At 34.8% G+C, this 20,071-nt stretch overlaps 1 protein-coding gene across 1 annotated transcript; it reads left to right on the top strand.

The window, feature by feature from the left end:
• Nucleotides 1-2,003: 2,003 nt before the first annotated feature.
• LOC132308666 (polyadenylate-binding protein-interacting protein 9-like) lies at nucleotides 2,004-12,488 on the top strand. Its single transcript, XM_059806827.1, has 10 exons — nucleotides 2,004-2,785; nucleotides 4,841-4,951; nucleotides 5,070-5,114; nucleotides 7,614-7,686; nucleotides 7,785-7,897; nucleotides 8,042-8,101; nucleotides 8,300-8,347; nucleotides 8,438-8,506; nucleotides 11,965-12,026; nucleotides 12,152-12,488. The coding sequence occupies exons 1-10, from the start codon at nucleotides 2,468-2,470 to the stop codon at nucleotides 12,207-12,209; spliced, it is 957 nt and encodes a 318-aa protein (XP_059662810.1). The 5' UTR covers nucleotides 2,004-2,467; the 3' UTR covers nucleotides 12,210-12,488.
• Nucleotides 12,489-20,071: the final 7,583 nt, after the last annotated feature.

The following is a 20,071-nucleotide window of genomic DNA, read 5'->3' as shown; positions in this document are numbered from 1 at the left end:
ATTTTTGCTATCCCAAAATAATTGTTCGAATTCAAAATTTAATGTACCTTTTTTTAATATTCCTAATTTACTCTCCTTATCTTGAAATTATAAAAGTAATTAAAATCATATGAATCTACCATATAAGGATATATTTAAAAATTAATTTTCTACCACTATAATAAAAAAATATAAAAAATTACATTGAAAAAAGTTAAGTTTCCAAAAAGGGTCTTCTTTTTGGGTGAGATTGAGGGAGTAGTATCTTATTCTAGTATTATCAAACAAAATATCAAATGACATTGTGTCATTGCAATTAAAATCATTCACAAACATTAATGCAAATTTATCAACAATATTTGTGCACATCTTGGGGCATACCACAACTTAAATGGTAATTACACCGAGTGATTCAGGTCACTTGCAACACCCACGCGAGAGTGTAATTGATTTAGAAAAAATGAAATATACGATAATGAATTTTAACTACCACCTAATATTCACCTTAAACTTTACTATATTTTATTCATTTAATAAAAAAATGTCTCCAACTTCATCACACATTGGTCTATCCTTCACAAAAGTATACGTTAGATTAGTAAATTCTTAAAATTTAATACTTTAAAATTTATCGAATACACTAACAATTGTTCAGACATATAAAAGTATCAACCATTAGTTATCTTATTATTTTTAAATAAATCACATTTTTTTTTTAATTTTTTATTATTACAAGTGATTCAGGTCACTTGCAACACCCACGCGAGAGTGTAATTGATTTAGAAAAAAATGAAATATTCGATATTGAATTTTAACTACCACCCAATATTCACATTAAACTTTACTATATTTTATTCATTTAATAAAAAAATGTCTCCAACTTCATCACACATTGGTCTATTCTTCACAAAAGTATAGTTAGAATAGTAAATACTTAAAATTTAGGGAAAATTACATATAAATGGAGTCAAAGTTCCATATTTACTTAAAGGCTGAGTCAAAATTCCATATTTCTCTAAAATGGATTGCTGAGGTGGCACATGGTTTTTTACTGTTTAGAAATTGTGGTGCCTAAAATACCCTTCTGCGAAGGTACTACTTTTTTGAACTGAAGGTACTACTTTTTGGTGTCCAGGTACCATGTTTTTTAAACACCCGCGAAGGTACTACTTTTTTAAACTGAAGGTACTACTTCTTTGAACTGAAGGTACTACTTTTTTGTTAGGGAAGGGCATTTTAGGCACCACAATTTTCTAAACAGTAAAAAATCATGTGTCACCTCAGTAATCCATTTTAGAGAAATATGAAACTTTGACTCAATCTCTAAGTAAATATGGAACTTTAACTCCATTTATATGTAATTTTTCCTAAAATTTAACACTTTAAAATTTACCGAATACACACACCACTAAATTGTTCTGACATATAAAATTATCAACCATTAGTTATCTTATTATTTTTAATAAAATCACATTTTTTTTTATATTATTATCACAAAAGCGAAAAACCTTTATTCAAAAAATCCAATGACATTCAATACAATCTGCACTATTCCCATCACACTATATGACACAACAATTGTACTGTCATCATCACCCACCACCCATAACTCCACTGAAACTAACAACCAAGCCAAGGTGAGTCCTTCAAAAATAGTACTTTTGGGACAAATATGCCCTTATTTTTTTTGGTTAAAAGACAAAACTGCACTTATTACTCCCCACTAGCTAGTGCAAAAAATCACAACAATCACCAATCAGTCCCTAAAGTACAGTAATGGAGAATTTGAGAAAATCAAGAACTGTAGAGCAAATGAAATAAAAACATAGTAATTTATATATATAAATAGTAAATTAATAGTGGATAAAGAAAAAATTTAAATATATTAGTATATAATAATAAAATTACAATCCCAACAAATCCATAATAATCAGTTATGAATGACATATCCATAGTTACAGAAAGTAACAAAAGCTGGGGCTTAAGTCATCTTACGTTAGCTGTGTTTCTTTCTTCCCCAATGTTAACGTCCCTCACTTTAATACACTTTCAACACTTTCTCTCTCTGGAGTCTTGGCACTCTCTCTCTCTCTCTCTCTCTAAAAGAAGGGTAGAGAAAGCCAAACACAAAGCCACCTGTTGTTCCTCAATAAACCACCTTCATCAACAACACCAAAAACCACTACCACCTGTGATCGAATCAACCAAAACCCTAATTCACCTTCTCTCTCTCTCCTCTATCCTCATCTTTGTTCTTTTCCATTTCTCTTTCTCCAAATGGGTCTGTATTTGTAAGCTTCAATCTTCATAGAGAAATCCATTCAGATTAAACTCGAAGATCATCTAAATCTGAGAATTTCGATCTTCTTTCATCTATCTATATATAAATTATAAGTAAATATATATAGAGAGAGAACTGCTTTTAATTTATTTATAATTTATTTTCTGTAAAACTTTTTTTTTTCTGGGGTTTGGGGGTTTTGATTCCATGGCTGCTGGTGCGGCAATTACTGGTGATTCAGAAGTGGCAGCTCCGGCTGTTCTGTCTTCACAGAAAACTGATACTGTCAATACTAATACCAATGCCGAACCTATATCTGCTGGTGCCAAGGACTCTGATTCCAAATCGGAATTGAAAATGCAAGTCATCGTTGATATGTTATCCAAGTTGAAGCTGAATCCGCTGGCCAAGGAGTTCTTCCCATCATCATACTCGAATGATCGCAATCGCGATCAATTGGCCCTGGATAATTTTTTGGCAATTAATAAGCATTCAGGCAATGATGGGTATCTGAATAATCGAAGGGTATAACATCAAGCCTCCTTTCATTGTTTAATTTTACCATTTTTTTTTTTTGTTGTGTTTGATTTAAGTTTGCATTTTGATTGATGTTTTTTTTTTCTTCCTTATTTTGTAATTCAAGTTTAACTTTTGATTAGAGGGTTTTGCTTATTTTATCATTTGGATTTCAGATTTCAGTACGTGTTCTTGTCATAGATAATTGAGTTCATGAGGGTTTAATACGTAGAATTCCCATTTTTTTTTTTACATCTAATAAAGCAATTTGAATTGAATTTATTGAATTATCATGTGTTTCTGTTGTACGTTGATGGTTTTTTTTTTTAAAAAAAAAAAAAATTATTACTAGTATTATTATTATTTTTTATGGATTCCTTTTTGTTGCTTCTAAATTCATGTAGGGGTTATCAGTATACTCATATTGTTCTATCATTGCTTAAAAGGACTTGAAATCAGATTCCGGATTGATATGTGTTTGTGTCATAGAAAAAGGGGTTTTAGACATTTGGTTTGTTTAAATTGGATTTTGACATTCTGTTTGTCGGTCTCCCATAGATGGGGATTCATCTGTCCATTATCTGCTTTTGGTGAACTTATAACTATTCTGATTCTAAGTGAGTTTTTGAATTGGAAATGTGTTTGTGGTGTTTGTTAATTGGAAATCCGGGGTTCAATTTGTCGTTTTTATATTATCCAAATGGGTTTTAGTACGCCAATTTAAGAATTGGTAGCTAGAAATGTTTCAAGTCGCAATTTGTCGCTTTCTTTTTTTACTTATGGGATTTTGATCTGTTGTAATCTTTATGCTATTTTGGTTTGATTGCTAATGAATATGATTTGAAATATTAAATTCTGAATTGTTACTTGGATTTTGTTTCTGTATTTGCATTTTTGTCGTCATGGGGTTCTAATCTATGTAATTTAACCATATTTGGTGTTATTATTCTTATGTGTTCGAGTAGGGGTTTCTGAATTGGGATTTAATTTTAGATTGTCGCGTTTTGCAGGATTCTGTTTGTTGTTTTCGTATTTCTTTAAAGGATTTTGGTTTATGTTTTTATTAGTTTCCAGTGTAATTAATGATTATCTTCATTTGAATTTAGCGTCTGAACATGTATGAGCTTACAAATACTTTCTTTTGAAAAATGCTGTCCAAAGTCTGACTCCCCCTTATTGACCAGGCCAACTTCATATGACAAGATTTAGAATGATCTTGCTTGTATTAGTGGGACCCAAAGCCCCTTCCCGAATAGGAAGGCACATTGAATCAATTGACATCGTTTTCTTTTTTCTTCATCACCGCCCCACCAAAAATCAGCTAACATTTTTTCCAACTAAGAACTCCCTTTGGAGCTGGAATCCCTGCAATAATTTCTTATGGGTTTTCTGGAGTTCAGTTATTAATTATGGGGGGTTTAGCCTGTAAATTCACCCATTTTCTTCAATGCTTGTGTTATAGATCAATGGGTATTTCATATTTGGTTTCTCGTCTTCATTTTCATCCTCATGGTATCTTTCCATTGATTGTGATCATTTGTATATATGATTTGGGCTGAATAGCCATGTAAAGCCATGACTGCAGTGTACCATTGTGTTAAAAAGTGGTTTTATCCTAAATTGGTATGTGTTGGTATTGGACATCAAATAGTTTTTGGGATTTTCTAACCATTTCTTTTTCCAATTCTTATGTTTGTTCTTCTTCTTCTTCTTCTTTTTTTTTCTTTTTTTAAATAGTTTTTATTCATTAACATTTACTGATTTGAGTTTTTTGATTTGTGGTGTTTGTGTTATAGACCAACAGGTTCTGTGGCTGTTTTCATTTTAGTCTTTAAGGTTTTAATATGTATGTTCATCCATCCTTTTGTGTACATTCTAAACCTCTGATGCTGTTGAGAATAGGTTTTTCGCTCTCTTTCTTTTTAATGTAATCCATTGCTTGACAATAAAATGATTTAGGAAAAATAATTTCCAAAGATTTTTGTGATGGCATTGATTTTTTAATCCGCTTATATGTGTTCTTCTTCATTATACTTTCTGAAATTTTATATTTTGTTTTACCAGAGAAGAAACACCTTTAACCAGGGCAGGAGGAGGTTGAATGGAAGAGCTTTTAGAGCTCAAAGAGAAGATAGCATTAGGAGAACGGTTTATGTTGCTGACATTGATCAGAATGTAAGTAAAATAGACAGAATTCTTGGTGCTCATTGCATTGACTGTTCTTTTGGTTCCATATGATCTCAACCCTCAAGTGAATCTGCATTAATAAAACTCTTTGACTTTTTCAAATTAGATCACTGAAGAGCGGCTTGCGGCCTTATTTAGTAGCTGTGGGCAAGTAAGTTATCGTGCTCACGCACTTGAACTTGAACATTAGTCGATTCATTATATTTATCTTTTTGCTGATAAGGTACTACTAGCTGTTTGGTTAATGAATTCTTGAGACTTACCAGATAGAGAAAAGCAAAAAAAAGAAAAAGAAAAAATGTTTGATGATTATTTGAGCGCTTTTGTAAGTGCAGACCTGAGTGCTTCATTTTAAAATTTTGATAACTTAAAGATTTCGCCCATCTTTCCAAATCACAAAAGAGATGGGGACTAGGATTAACTGATTGTATTTTCTTTCTTTCCTTTTTTAAATCTTATTTGGTCTATAAAATGAGGACCTGCACTGAAGAGAGCCCAAATCATTTAAATGTTGCTGTATCAATTTTTTTGCGGGCCTTGAAAGAGTTTTACGACTGCATATGTATTTAAATTTATACTTGTATGGAACATGAATATCTTAGTTACTTCTCAAAAAAAAAAAAAAAAAAAAAAAAAAAAAATATCGTTTCTTTACCATTTTTTATTGCTTCTTTGAATGCCCTGGCAACTCAATAGATGTATTTATATGTATTTTCATTTCAGAAATTTCAAACTTATAATTGCGACACTACTCTTGAAATTGATTTGCTGAAAATGTATGATCTGATGTGCAATCTGTTCCAATTCTTGACAAAGACTGAGAAACTAATAAAATGCCTGATAACCAATTTTATATACTAAAATGAAGGATAACCAGTTTTATTTACTTATAACAGAAATCTGGTTATTAGAAATTAATAGTGAAAAAAGAAGAAGAGGTTACTCGGTGTAATACCCCTAATTTAAAAAGGATAGTCTCGGTATTATTTTAATAGTTTTAATTGCATTTAATTATTTAATTGTTTGATATCCCTTGTATTGCCACGGGTGATCAAGTCCGAGCACAGAATACAAGGGATATCAAACAATTAAATAATTAAATGCAATTAAAACTATTAAAATAATTCCGAGACTATCCTTTTTAAATTAGGGGTATTACACTCGGCATGAAAATGACAATTTTAGGCCTCTCTGGCTGTTATAAATTGACAATTTATTCATCTCATTCGCTGTCAGCCTATTACTCCCACCGTCCTTCCTTTTTAAGTGCTTTCGAGGATGATTTCACATTTATTAAGTAAAATTCAGTTATTCCTGTAAAAGTGTGGTGCCTTATTTTTAACAATTGTTATGGTTTATTTTATCTGTTTTCTTATGGTAATTGATTGCTTAATTAGATTACAATTGAACTTGATAATTGATTTAGTTAAAATCAGCTCTTACCAAAAGAGGCAACTTATGTAACCCCCCCTTAGTCTAATCCATAATCTGCGATCCACTGGGCATTTTGCTTGCACAACTCTCAAATTGAGCATGGCTATTTTTTGTTAGCCTAGTAATTAACATTTTATTATTTCCATGGACTCGAGATAAATTTAATATGGTGATGATATGAATTTATTATTGATGTGATATTCATGATTATTTCTGTTCTAAAATCTTCTGTTATAACTCTTCTGTATTTGGCAGTTGTATGCAACATGTTAGTCATTTTATTATTGATATATCTGTCTACACATTTTCTGCTATCAATAAGGTTTTTACAGTTCCTCTACTGTTTCATCATATGCTTGCAAGCAGCTTTAGGCATCAAGTTATTAAATTATCCCATAGTGGATGCATAATGTGTGAATGCTTTTGACACTTTTTTTCCACTTGAAGTTTCAAATCCAAGTTTCTTTGTATTCATCTGCCATTCAATGCGTTTGAAGAAAATATTTGTGGTATGGATTCTCTTGGAGTGGTTATGTGAGTTATAATGATGTCATGTGGCTCATGTTATTATCTAGATTTTGTTCAGAGAGATCACAGGGTAATGGTGCATTTTTTAAGAGTATGCTTCTTACGTCGGGTATTTACTGTTTTCTCTAACTTATCAAAATTTTCGGTCTTCTCACATATTCTGATCCCACCATTTAGTATTAAGAGATTTTTCAATCGTTCGGAATGTTAATGAACCTGCTGACTTTTCGAGAGTGCTGCACCTGGATTCTTTCCAAAGGATAACTGATTTAGTTTTCTTCCATAATTCCATAAGCCTAAAACCTTATTTGACTTCTTTAATGCATTTGTTTATGTTAAATTAATGGCATTTTAGACGACGTGCAAACAAGAATGTTTCAGAAAGAGCCCAATTGAGGATTTCGATCAATTTTTTAATTATTGTTTCTCATTCGGGGCTTTTACCTCTGAATTGGATTAGTAGCATTTTTTGTTTAAATTTTTTTTTTTTCCTCACGGGATACCTTTTTACTTAGTTGTTCCATTTCTTTTCCATCTTCCTTTTTCTTATGAAACTGTACTCTATATTCCTGAGGAAACAGAAACTCAATATATGATGGCGAATATGATTTTGTTTCTATGACGGTTGATGTGGTTGATAAATTTTTGTAACTTCTCTGATTTTCTTTTTGCTATGCTTACTTTGAAGGTTGTTGACTGCCGAGTTTGTGGCGATCCGCATTCTCATCTTCGCTTTGCATTTGTGGAATTTGCTGACGAGCGTAAGTGGGTTGTTTTGGCTTGTCTTTGTAACATTGAGAACACTCTTTGTTATGTGATTTCACACATCTCACATACCATGTGGAATTAATGTCGACAGAAGGTGCAAGAGCAGCCCTCAACCTTTGTGGGACAATGCTAGGTTACTACCCAGTTAAGGTTTTACCTTCAAAGACTGCTATACTTCCTGTGAATCCTACATTTCTCCCCAGGGTATGAATAACTTTGAAGCCAATTATGCTGTGTGATTTCTATATGATGTCTGCATGACATACTTTTTCCCTTTTGGTCAGTATTTCAATTTTAGTAGATCCATGGAGATTTCAAATTTCTAACTTTTTGATGACTGAAATATAGTCGGAAGACGAACGGGAAATGTGTGCAAGGACAGTGTACTGTACAAATATTGATAAGAAGGTAGGAAACTTTTAAGTTCTCTGCTATACCTTTTTATTTTTCATATGATGCATCCTGAATAGTGACCGGGTTCTTTTGATTATGTCTTTTAATGGTAAACAAATAGCCTTTTCTTTTTACACCTGATTGAGTAGTTGCATGTAAAAGAAACTTGTTTCGGGTTTCTGTAGGGAATTTAAAAATTTATTGTTGATGCAGATTTCTCAAGCTGATGTCAAGAATTTCTTTGAAACAACTTGCGGTGAGGTAAGGAGATGCCTAAAATCTTTTTCTTTTTTCCTCATCAGCTCTACGAAAAGGTAGTTAAGAAGTATAGCTAATATTTTTGCTTTGCAGGTTTCTCGCCTGAGGCTCCTGGGGGATCACGTGCATTCTACACGCATTGCTTTTGTTGAGTTTGTTATGGTGAGTTTGTAATATTACTTAAATTAGTGTTAACAGCATGGTTGCATGTGCTTAGATTTTTTCTGTTCAATAATACTTCAACGACTTCATGATTTAACTATGATCATAATTTTTCATACTATTCTATGTAATTTTATTTTATCTTTAAAATCTATGTAGTTTTATGTTAGTTTCCTTTAGCTACATTTCAGTACACAGTTTTATTGTCATTAGCGGATGGACTTCTTCCTCTCCCCCCGAAAACACACCCACACAGACAGGGTTTGTTATTACTTGGCCTCACCTTCAGGAAATCTGATCCGCCAAAAAATATAAATATAAAAAATATGTATGGCATATCTTTTCTATTTTCGTTATCTGTTCTTCTTCTTATTATTATTTTTCTTTTTTCTTTTTCTCAGTGAGCTTCCTTGTTACATGCCATTTGCCTTGTCAATCTAACCTTCTGTCTTGATTATCTGATCTCTAATCTTTTTGTGGGTTCATATGTGTTGCTTAGCTGGAAATGTTTAGCCTTCATGGTTGGGGGCATTAAAGGATCCAATATATTCGTTTAAGAGGGAGAGTTAGGGCACTTTTTGAGTTTTACCATTTGGCGTATCGATTTAACATAGTGATAATATAGGTTGAAATTGTCTTTGTTCATAAGAATCACTGAATCTTTTATGATGTCTTTCCTCTACCTTGACTTGGATGGCCATTTTACTAGGCATATATGGTATATGTGACAACTTGGAACATGTAAGATCTTTAAGTTTATTGCAAACGCCTATCATGCTTCTTCATATCTGGTTTCTCCTTCTTAGTCACAAAATTGGAAATCAGTAGCCTGGTCTTTAGTGTCCATCTCTAGTAGCCAAATCTTTCCAAAAAGAACTGAGGTGGAAACATATCTAACTCCCAGCGAAGAAAGAGCATGCTTGATTATTGGATAAAACTAGTCTCTGTTATAGACAATACAGGAAAATAGAATACACGTGGAAGACGGTATGAACTCAAATCTCAATTAACCTTTTTTGGAGAATAAAATCGAGTATAATACAAAAGGGTAATCAGCTTGTGCTTGAGGATAGACTTGGGAGAAACGTTTCTTTTATGCTTTCTTTTGGTTGTTTACAGAACAGAAGGAAAAAGAGAAGAATTCATATTTTCTATTTTGAATACTTTTTGCTGAATACAATCAATTCTAGTCAAATAAGTCTTGCACAATAATTAGGTCATGGTGAGTTTATCATTATCTTAAGAATTAATGTACTGAAAATTTAAAAGTTGAAATTTCTGTTACTTTTCTTTTTCCCCAAGTTTTCACAAATTTTAAGCTTGAATATTATATTTAAAAAAATCACAAACCTGTATTGGCATTCATTGGAGTATAGCTGACTGATATAACATTGAGTCAATTGTCGGATTTTTTTTTTTCCCTGTATAGTGACTGTGCTTCAATTTTCAGCACTTTCACCTTGTGCAGAACACATTGATACGCATGTCAAATCACATTTGCAATCTAGTACATTTTTGTGGTTCATTGTGTCTGGAAGTTGTCATATTGTAATGCTTCATGTTAGAAACCAGCATCTTTATGAACTTATATCCTGATGCATCACCCTGTCTGAAAATGTTAACGTCCGAAGTCATGTTCATTTCTGAAGGCTACTTTTCTGAAACATATCAATTACCTGTCAAATGAAAAAGAAACAGATTGGTTAGAAATTAATGGGTTCCTGGAAAATACAGGACTTTTGTGAAATAAATGAGGATAAGTTGGTTTTCTTGAAAATGATGTCATAAAGTTCTCATATAAGCCGGTCATCTATAATCTGTTCTTGGAGGACTTGGTTCCCATTCTCTCACCATATTAGTGGAGACCGAGTGTTGTTAATTGGCTTGTAATAGTAGAACTGTTCCTTAATAGCTAAGGCAGAAAGCTAAGAGCAATAAGTCTAACTCCATTCCTTAGTCTCTTAGGTCACTCTCTCTCTTTCATATCATTTGTTATATGTTCTTGGGGGCTTTTCATATATAGAAATCCATAAGTTGGCTTGCTAAGGTATGCGTGGATGCTTATTACTCAATTCTTTCAGCATCAACCCCCCCACCCCCTCCCCCCCCCCCCAAAAAAAAAAAGTTCCATAGTAAGGCATATGTTCAAAAAGCGTGACATGCTCCAGTTGCAATAATTTTTTCCTTTAATCGAGATTGGGACTGAAAACCAAAGACGAGTTTAATGGGGCTTGTACAATATACATTAGTATCATGCTATCTTCATGAGTTCTCTTTCTTTTTTGTTAGGGGGAGGGGGAATGTGAGAAGAGAGAGAGAGAGTGGGTGGTGATTAGTGGACTAGGACAGTTATAGAATTAGGTGAAAACACTTACAGTGTCCTTTTTATTTCTTTTACCCTAGAAAGCAACTCACTTACCCACTTTTGTCCCTCAGGAGCTTGAACACTCTGACTTCCTATTTTAGAAAGTAGAGGAGATACTTCTAGGCTATATGGTGGTACTTAGCGTTTGGTGGTGTAACCTTTTATGTGTAAATTAATAGTATATATTGGTACTGAATTAGATACTTTTGCTATAGCTGGTTGCCTGATATATTTTCCCCTGTTTTCTTAAAGTGGGGATGTGAAACAGTTCTTAATTTTAGAAATGTCTTTCTTACTTGGGAAAGCGAAAGCTTTTCCATAATCTTTCTTTGCATTCTTATTATGTTCACAATATAGTTAGTGCATTTTTCTTATGATGTTCACAATATAGTCAGTGCATTTTTTAGTTTGTTATTGGTCAAACGAAGAGTGAATTTAGTTTATCATTGGTCAAATGAAGTTATTCTTTGATTTGAGAAGAAAAAGGAAGCCATTGAAAACAAAACGCAATGAATTTTTAATTATACTAGTTTTGACTATTACTTATCAAAAAAAAAATTATACCAGTTTTGACTATTGAGAGGAATATATAGTTCCATTTATACATTTATATGTACTCAAATACCATGCCATAGAAATCTTTTTCATTTCAATGGTCATCAAGTTGAATTTCGCACCACCAAATGATGTGGATTGAAAATCAAATATACAACTCTAGCGAGCAACTTCTCATCTGTAAATAGCCTGCCTTCGGAAGTTATGGCAATAAAGTAAACATAGTCAAGTTTCCACTCGCATATTTGATTATTTCCAAATGGATGCTTGCCATAATCTCTAAGCTATCATTTACACTACTTTTTCTGTTATATATTCTATTTTTTTGTTTTATTATTAAATATTGACCAACTGTTTTGTCTTCAAAGCATTAAGGAATATAACACTTTTATGCAAGACTGTAACAAAACTTTGTATGATACTCAAATGACTGAATTGTGTAAATGACTCTTTTCATCAGGGTTTAATGAATGCACTCATTTTATTTGTGGATGCAAGGAATCATTCTCACAAATTTATTTTTTCCCTTTATGTGCAGGCAGAGAGTGCCATTCTGGCGCTGAATTGTAGTGGGAGTGTGTTGGGAACCCAGCCCATCAGGTAAAGCCTCTAAACAGTAGCTGTATCATCCCAGTTTTTTTGTCTCTTAGACCTGAGTATTAGATGTTAACTTCTTTTCTTTTCTTTTTTCTTTTTTTCACTGAAAATCTTCATCTATAATGTAGGGTAAGTCCTTCAAAGACACCTGTGAGGCCGCGCGTTCCTCGCCCTGGTCTGCAGTAGCTAATCATTAGAGTCTGAGACCCGCGGATGGAATTAATGTATTCCCTGTCGAGAGAGGCTTTGTTGCGATGAAGGGGTGGTGAAACTTTTTTTTTTTTTTTTTAACCTTTTTTATTTCAGTGTTTCCATCTTTTCCATAACAATAGTAACTTTTCCAGCAACTCAGTCTGTTGTGAGCCCTGCTTCAAATGAAGTTTTTTTACAGGACCACTCTGATCTTGAGACTTTTCACCTTAATCCATTATTTGTTTCCCGGAATGCAATCAACTGACTTGATGATGTTGGTTCCAGTTAGGCAGTTACTATTTCTTATGGCTGTTTTCAAAGCCTTTTACGTACCATAACCTTGAATACTGGAACTCGAGGAAGGTTAATCGTTCCTTCCAACCACTATATATAAATAAAGGTCGGTGTGGATTGCAAAATTGAGCATCTCTATTGCCTCTCCTTCATGTGAAAACCCTTGCTTCAAATCTCACCAAGTTTCTTGGGGAAGTGATTAGTGATGAAGGGTTGTACTAGCTCACATTTTTTATTATTATTATGTTCAATATAATGTTCTTATGAACTAAGCAAACAATAATTGGAGGTGGGTGACCTATTACCGGGCAGGTGCGAAATTTTTAAGGATCAATTCACGTTTCTGTGCGTCTCTGATCAAGTGTTTAGCCTGTGACATTGAAATGGAGCTTTCCATGCCCCGACATGTTACTCCCGAATCAAGGGTAAGAGTCTTACCATGACTAAATTTGCCTTTCAGCGTACTATTTTCTGGCAGATATTGTGGCTTGAGCTTTACTTACCTAAAAAAAATTGTGGGTTGAGGTTCATGGAATCATGGGGCTTGGTTGAAGGCCAACCCAAGGTCAATAGTTAAGGGTTGAACCAACTATTGCATCCCAACTGAATCCAACCCTCCTTAAAGGGAGGGTGCTTTGGTCATTCTCAGTGAGTTGGGCATAACACGTCATTGGTATGTCCAATCAACCGAAATACTCCTTTAAGATAGTTGAGGAGAAGATATTGGGTGAGCTGGCATATCATGCCATTGGTATACCTAATCAATGAATATGCACCATTTTAGTTGGTTGAGAGCATTTTTATGTGAAGGTGGGATCAATTTAATTCATATTTATTGGATGGGCATATCAATGACATGGCAAAGCGGGCTCACTTCAATACATGGTTTAAGATATTAGTTTCTTTCACATTTGCTTTCATGCTTAAAAATGAAATTCTATTTAAGAATCGCCGGGAAGAGAAAAAGGAAAATTAAGAAGTAAAATTGAAATTTTCTCCTTATTCTTTTTTCATGTTTTTCTTGGTAACCGGAAAAGAAAAAGTATATTAATATGCATTATTTGAATCCAAAGGTCAAATGGCCCTTTTGGTCTCACAGGATGGCATGCTATAATTTCTAGAAGATGCATATAAGCGGTAGAGAAATAGAAAAAGATAAACATAAGCGTGTCTATCATAAGTTTTCTACAACATTTTTCCGGGTTTCTGGAATGTCTTCAAAGTTTTCCTACACGTGGAGTTTCTACAAAACATCAAAGTTTTCCCTCAAATTTTTAGTAGGTTTTACTTTAATTTTCTAGGAAACATAACTAGGAAAAAAAAAAAATTCTAGGAAACATCAAACTTCAAAGTTTCTAGGAAACTCTAATAAAATGATTTTAATATTTTTATTAAATTACTTCTTTTTTTTTTTTGCTTATTTAATAATACCATTGTCCTAATCTTTAACCCATATTCTGACTCAGTTTAGTCACATCCGTTTTTATTTTTATTTTTATTTATTTTTATTAAGGTAGTTTAGTCACGACCGTTGTTTTTAATTTTCCAGTCCAATAGAAATAAATTGGATTCCATGGTTGCTTCCTGGGACTTGAAGAAACCTTGCTCCCTATTATTGGCTTAATTGAGAAGTCCACATTTGCAAGTTATTCTATCATCTCTTTCCTTTCTAATCTTGAAAACTAATCAATATTTTGTATTAACATTCTTGACTTTGATAAACGTTTTAAATAGACTAGGTAAAATAAAATTATGTGTCACGATCATTCCTTTGAATTGGGCTGCATCTTGGATTCTGGAAATATGTGTTCTGGAAGTAATATTGTTTGTATATGTCTCCATAGTCATAGTCCATTATATATATATATATATAGATAGAATATGATAAATGCATTCCATTTTTTTATAAATACACTCCTTTTTGTTTTTGTTTTTGTTTTTTCTTTAGCTAAATGATGTAAATGTCCCCTTATTATACTTGGATTCACATAAATTGAATTAAGGATAAAATGTTACTCCTTCATAAATACTCATTGATCCGTGGGTCACGCAAGGAAAGTTTTGGGTATGTTTGGGAAGTGTTGTGATATTACTATTTTGATATTGGTATTTAAATTTTGACCCATATCATGTTTCAGATGATTGATATTAGTTTGTAAAATAGTTCATATCACCAAAGTAGTGATATTGTGTGTTTTGGTACAATAGCGGAAAAAATAAAACAAATTCTCAAATTTTTCAAAATAAATTTTCGTTACTAAACATGGTTTTGATTTCTACCCAAAAAAAATTTACAACAAAATGGTTATTTTGATAATAAACAAAAACATAACGCCTAAAACACATTGCATACCAAACGGACTTTCAGTTATACGTTAATTTGTTGTCATGCCAAACATCCAAGCAGGTAAAGTCTAGATTGTGCTATTACGGTAACTTGTATTGGTGGGCATGATATAAACAATTTTGGGCCCTTTTTCATTTTGTTCTTTCCTAGATGCAGTTCTCTTCTGGTTTCTTTTATCATTTTCCTAGAATTTTGAGTTTGTTTTCTCTATCAACAAATATCAGCTTGCTTATAAATAAAAAATGAGTTAAAAAAAAAAAAAAAAAACCCCTCAATGTGGGTATTAAAAACTTCTGTAGATATATTATGTGATTAATGACTGAAAGTTGGTGAACTCACAGAACTCACAATTCTCCAGGTCACCAGATTGCAGAACTCACAGAAAAGCTTCAATGGAATGATGATAACTTAGGGAAAGCTTTGGAAATGTATCAACAGCAGAAGGTAACAATCTCAGAGCTCAGGAAAGAGGTGGAACTTCTCAAGTCACAACTGCTAACCACCTCCACCAGTCTCCTCCATCAACCATCAGCTGCTCAAACATCCAACAACACCACCACCACCACTGTCACAGAATGCCAGTCACCAAGGGCGGGATCACAGCCAGGTTTGAATTTGAATTTGAACTCAACTGTTGAACCATGTGACATCCCTCAACAGGGTCCTACAACCAACAACTTAGCCCATAATAGTAAAAGGAAAGATATTCTTCCCACTTCTGCTGCAGGTGTTCAGCTTTCTACACCTAAAAATGGTAATCCATTACAACACCACACCCTCACAAGTCACATCACCACTGGAAATGGGAAATCTTGGACTGATGTGGTCAAACATGACATAGGGAAGATGAATCTCGAATTCTTACCTCCCAATCCTGATACCCCAAACCTTATTGTTCCACTTGTGGAGGTTGCATTAGAAGGGCTCGAATTTTGGGGTTCTACACACCTTGTTGGAATCTCAATTCACAAGAGAGTTCCATTTAAAGTTATACAAGCTGCTGCAGCAAAGCTTTGGAATGCTCTTGGCCTCACCAACACCATCTTAGGGGAGGAAAACACCTTCCTTTTCGGATTCAAATCCTGTATTGAGGCTGAGAAAGTTCTATCCATGAGGCCTTGGTCTATTGCTGGACACCCATCCTCTTTCATGAAATAGAACCACAACCAAGCAACAAACCCAACCATATTACTTGTGTCCCTGCCTGGGTAAACTTCCACAATATTCCACTTAGATACCGGACAGCCAGAGGATTAAGCTACATTGTTAGCTCTATTGAAGAACCACTCTATGCAGATGAGGCAACAGAGAACAAGACAAAGCTGAAATTTGCAAGAGTCTATGTTAATCTGGATCTAACAAAGCCACTAAAGTATGATGTTGAACTCCTACTGGATGATAACAACACTGTCTAAGTCAGAATGGAATACCAATGGCTTCCAAAATTTTGCACCAAATGCAACCAGTTGAAGCACAATGAAGCACAGTGCCCTTTGAATGTTCTCAATCCTGCAGCAAAAAACAAGGACAAGGGCAAAACCATTGCCTCCACACCTACAAACAGTAACTCTCAGAAGGTTAACACCCCTGCATACACCCCTTTACCAAACACTGAATGGGTCATAGTAAGGAGAAGGAAGAATAAACCCACAACTATCACTGCAATCCCAGACCATCAAAGCCCCATACACACTATCAATCCATTCTCTCCACTTGTTCTTTTGGATTCTGACACAAACCCAATGGTTGAAAACAACAATGAGTCTGTATCCCCCTCGACACATGTTAGTCCTACTCAATCTCAATCTGGGAACTCTTCATCTACATTATCTCCCTCTAACCATACACCTATATCCACATCCCCAAAACAAAAAATTTCTCCTCTCTGCAGCAAAAAACTCATCTTCTCTCCAGTATCCTCCCCCCTTCCTCACCATACCCTACTCTCAATACCATTGCTTAATAATCCACCTCAACATAACCCTACTACACTACAAGTTCAGCATACTGCCCTAGTGAAGAAATCTACCCCTACCACATTCCCACAGTTCAAGAAGCCAGGTGGATTAAAGATACCTCTCAGCACATCTTCATCATTAAGTGAGACAGAAACCACTCATCAAACCAAGATCTCAGCTAGAAGCTTGAAGAAGGAAGCTAGGAAGAAGTCTCACACCAGGTCAGGGTTGATGCCCACTACACCTTCATCAGAGGTGGGGCATCTTGGAGGTTCTTTCACCCCTCCCTTCCATTGATTACATTCCTAACATGGAATATAAGAGGGTTGAATCAACCCTCAAAGCAGTCAGAGATCAAGAGGCTAATCTCTGACAAAAAGCTTGATTTAGTCTCCATTTTTGAGACAAAAATATCTTTATCTAAAGTGAATTCCATTCAAAGGTTTTTTGCTCCTAATTGGGAGATCATTCACAATTACAGTTTCTCTCCTTTAGGTAGAATTTGGGTTATGTGAAACCCTAATCAAATTGGCCTCTCTGTCATTGATATGAATAGGCAGGCAATTAACTGTAAAATCAATGTTCTTGGAGAGAATATTACCTTTTACTGCTCTTTTATTTATGCTGCTAACTGTGCTATTGAAAGACAGTATCTTTGGGAGAACATTGTCCACAATGCTGGTCTTTTCTCTCCTTCTCCATGGTTGCTGATGGGGGATTTTAATGCCATCCCCAATATTGCTGAAACACATGGAGGCTCAATGAGGTGGTGCCCTGCAATTACTGATTTCAAGGAATGTTTACAGCATGCTGAGCTTGAAGACTTGAGATTCAGTGGTATCCTCTACTCTTGGTGCAATAGGAGTTTTGGAAATGCTTACATAGCCAAAAAGCTTGATAGAGCTCTAGTGAACCATGGGTGGATTTCATCATTTCCTCTATCTGAGTGCAGCTTCCTCCCACCTGAAATATCTGATCACAGCCCAATTTTGGTGAATATGGATTTTCAGCTTCTCATAAGATGCATCCCATTCAAATATTTTAATTCTTGGGGCTCTCATAGGAATTTCTTATCTTCTGTTCATGGGGTGTAGACTACCTATAACAAAGGAACTGCTATGTTTCAAGTTGTACAAAAACTAAAGTTGTTGAAGCCTGTTTTGAAGCAAACTGCAAAAAAGACTTTACAGACATTGATTCATTTCTTCATGCTGTCAAATTGGAGCTGGATGCATGTCAATTGGATTTGGATTGCTCTCCTTCTAACACTTGTCTCAGACATATGGAAAAATCTCTCTCCTCTAAGCTTATAACACTCACCAACATCCAAGAAAGCATGCTAAGACAGAAATCCAGAATGAACTGGCTGAAAGTTGGGGATAGCAGTTCAGCTTATTTCCACAAATCTTTCTCCTCAAGAAATAACAGGAAAAAGATTCTATTACTTACAACTGATGCTGGCATTCTCATTCATGACAAATAATCTATTATTGAAGAAATTATAACTCATTTCAAGGGTCTACTAGGTACTGCAGCTCCTTCAACACACAGTCTACCTGACTTGTGTGCCTTTAACTTCAAGCAGGTACCTACTCACCTCCTGATCCCCTTAATTGAGATACCATCTCCATTGGAAATCCAGAACTACATGCTGCATCTCAATAGAGACAAAGCCCCAGGTCCAGATGGTTATAACGCTGCATTATTTCATAAAGCCTGGGACATTGTGGGAAGGACAGTAACCTTGGCCATCACAGAATTCTTTAATAATGGGAAAATGCTTTCAGAAGCCAACAACACTTATATCTCACTAGTTCCTAAATGTCAAAACCCATCATCCATCCATGACTTTAGGCCAATTTCTTACTGTAATACTGTTTACAAGTGCATTGCCAAAATGTTTGCCTCTAAACTGCAATCTACACTTCCCCATATTATTGATTGCTCACATTCAGCTTTCATTCAAGGTAGAAAAATTACTGATCCAATCCTTTTAGCCCATGAACTTCTTAGGGGATACCATAAGAACTCCTCTCCTCCTAGATGTGCCATCAAGATGGACCTTAAAAAGGCCTTTGATTCAGTAAAATGGAATTTTATCCTTAGCTGCTTAACCCTACATAACTTCCTTCCTAAATTCATCTCACTTATCCAAGCATGCATCTCCACACCTCATTCACTATTGCAATCAATGGAAAATTCAAGGGTTATTTCAAAGGAATGAGAGGTTTAAGGCAGGGTGACCCAATCTCCCATTTTCTCTTTGTCATTGTCATGAATGCATTCTCAGCAATTATCAACACATTTATAAGCAGGGTTCAAACCTTCAAGTTCCATTGGAGATGTGCTGACCTAAGGATCTCTCACTTAACCTATGCTGATGACTTATTACTTCTTTGCCATGGGGACATCACCTCTGTCTCAGTGATCAAGTCTGCTTTGGATTAATTTTGTTCCATGTCTAGTTTAGACATTAACTTTGCTAAATCCACAGTTTTCTTTTCAGGTGTTGACCAACATACCCATGATGGAATCACCTCTTTACTTGGTATCAATAATACCTTGGTGTTCCACTGATATCTACAAACCTAATATCAGCCCACTGCAGTCTCCTAATTGAAAAACTCACCAAGAAGGTTTCCTACTGGACCTCAAGATCTCTCTCCTATGCAGGCAAGTTGCAGCTCATCAAAGCTGTCCTTGTTTCTACTCAGCTATATTGGTCAAGTATTTTCATACTTCCAAAAGCAGTGATTAATGTGCTAAACAAGATTTCAGGTCATTCCTATGGTCTGGCCCTGAGATGAAGTCTTCAGGTGCTAAAGTGGCTTGGGGGAAAGTCTGCAGACCTAAAGAGGCTGGGGGTCTGGGCATTCCTAATCTAGAGATTGCTAATAAAGCTGGAATCCTAAGATTAATTTGGGAGCTACAAACTGACTCAACAGATAGATTGTGGATTAAATGGTGCTTCGCTCACTTGATCAAAAGAAGGAATTTATGGGAGATCAAAATACCTCAGGCTTGCTCTTGGAGCTGGAGGAAACTTTTACAGCTCAGGCATCCAGCTAGACTTCTCATCAAGCATTCCATAGGCAATGGCTTTGACACCTCCTTTTGGCTTGACAATTGGGCTCCAGGTGGCCCCCTTTGCTCAAGATTCCCACTTGAAGTTCTATCCTCTCATGGTCTTACTGAATCCACTTCTCTGAATGTCTTCATTGTAAATAATGCTTGGTGCTTCCCAGTCACCCTTACAA

Source organism: Cornus florida, unplaced genomic scaffold (assembly GCF_030987335.1).
Source record: "Cornus florida cultivar Cherokee Brave unplaced genomic scaffold, ASM3098733v1 CherokeeBrave_3.0.0_Hap2_Chr05, whole genome shotgun sequence".
In the NCBI taxonomy this organism is placed as follows: domain Eukaryota; kingdom Viridiplantae; phylum Streptophyta; class Magnoliopsida; order Cornales; family Cornaceae; genus Cornus; species Cornus florida.
This window is presented reverse-complemented; position numbering and strand designations above follow the sequence as displayed.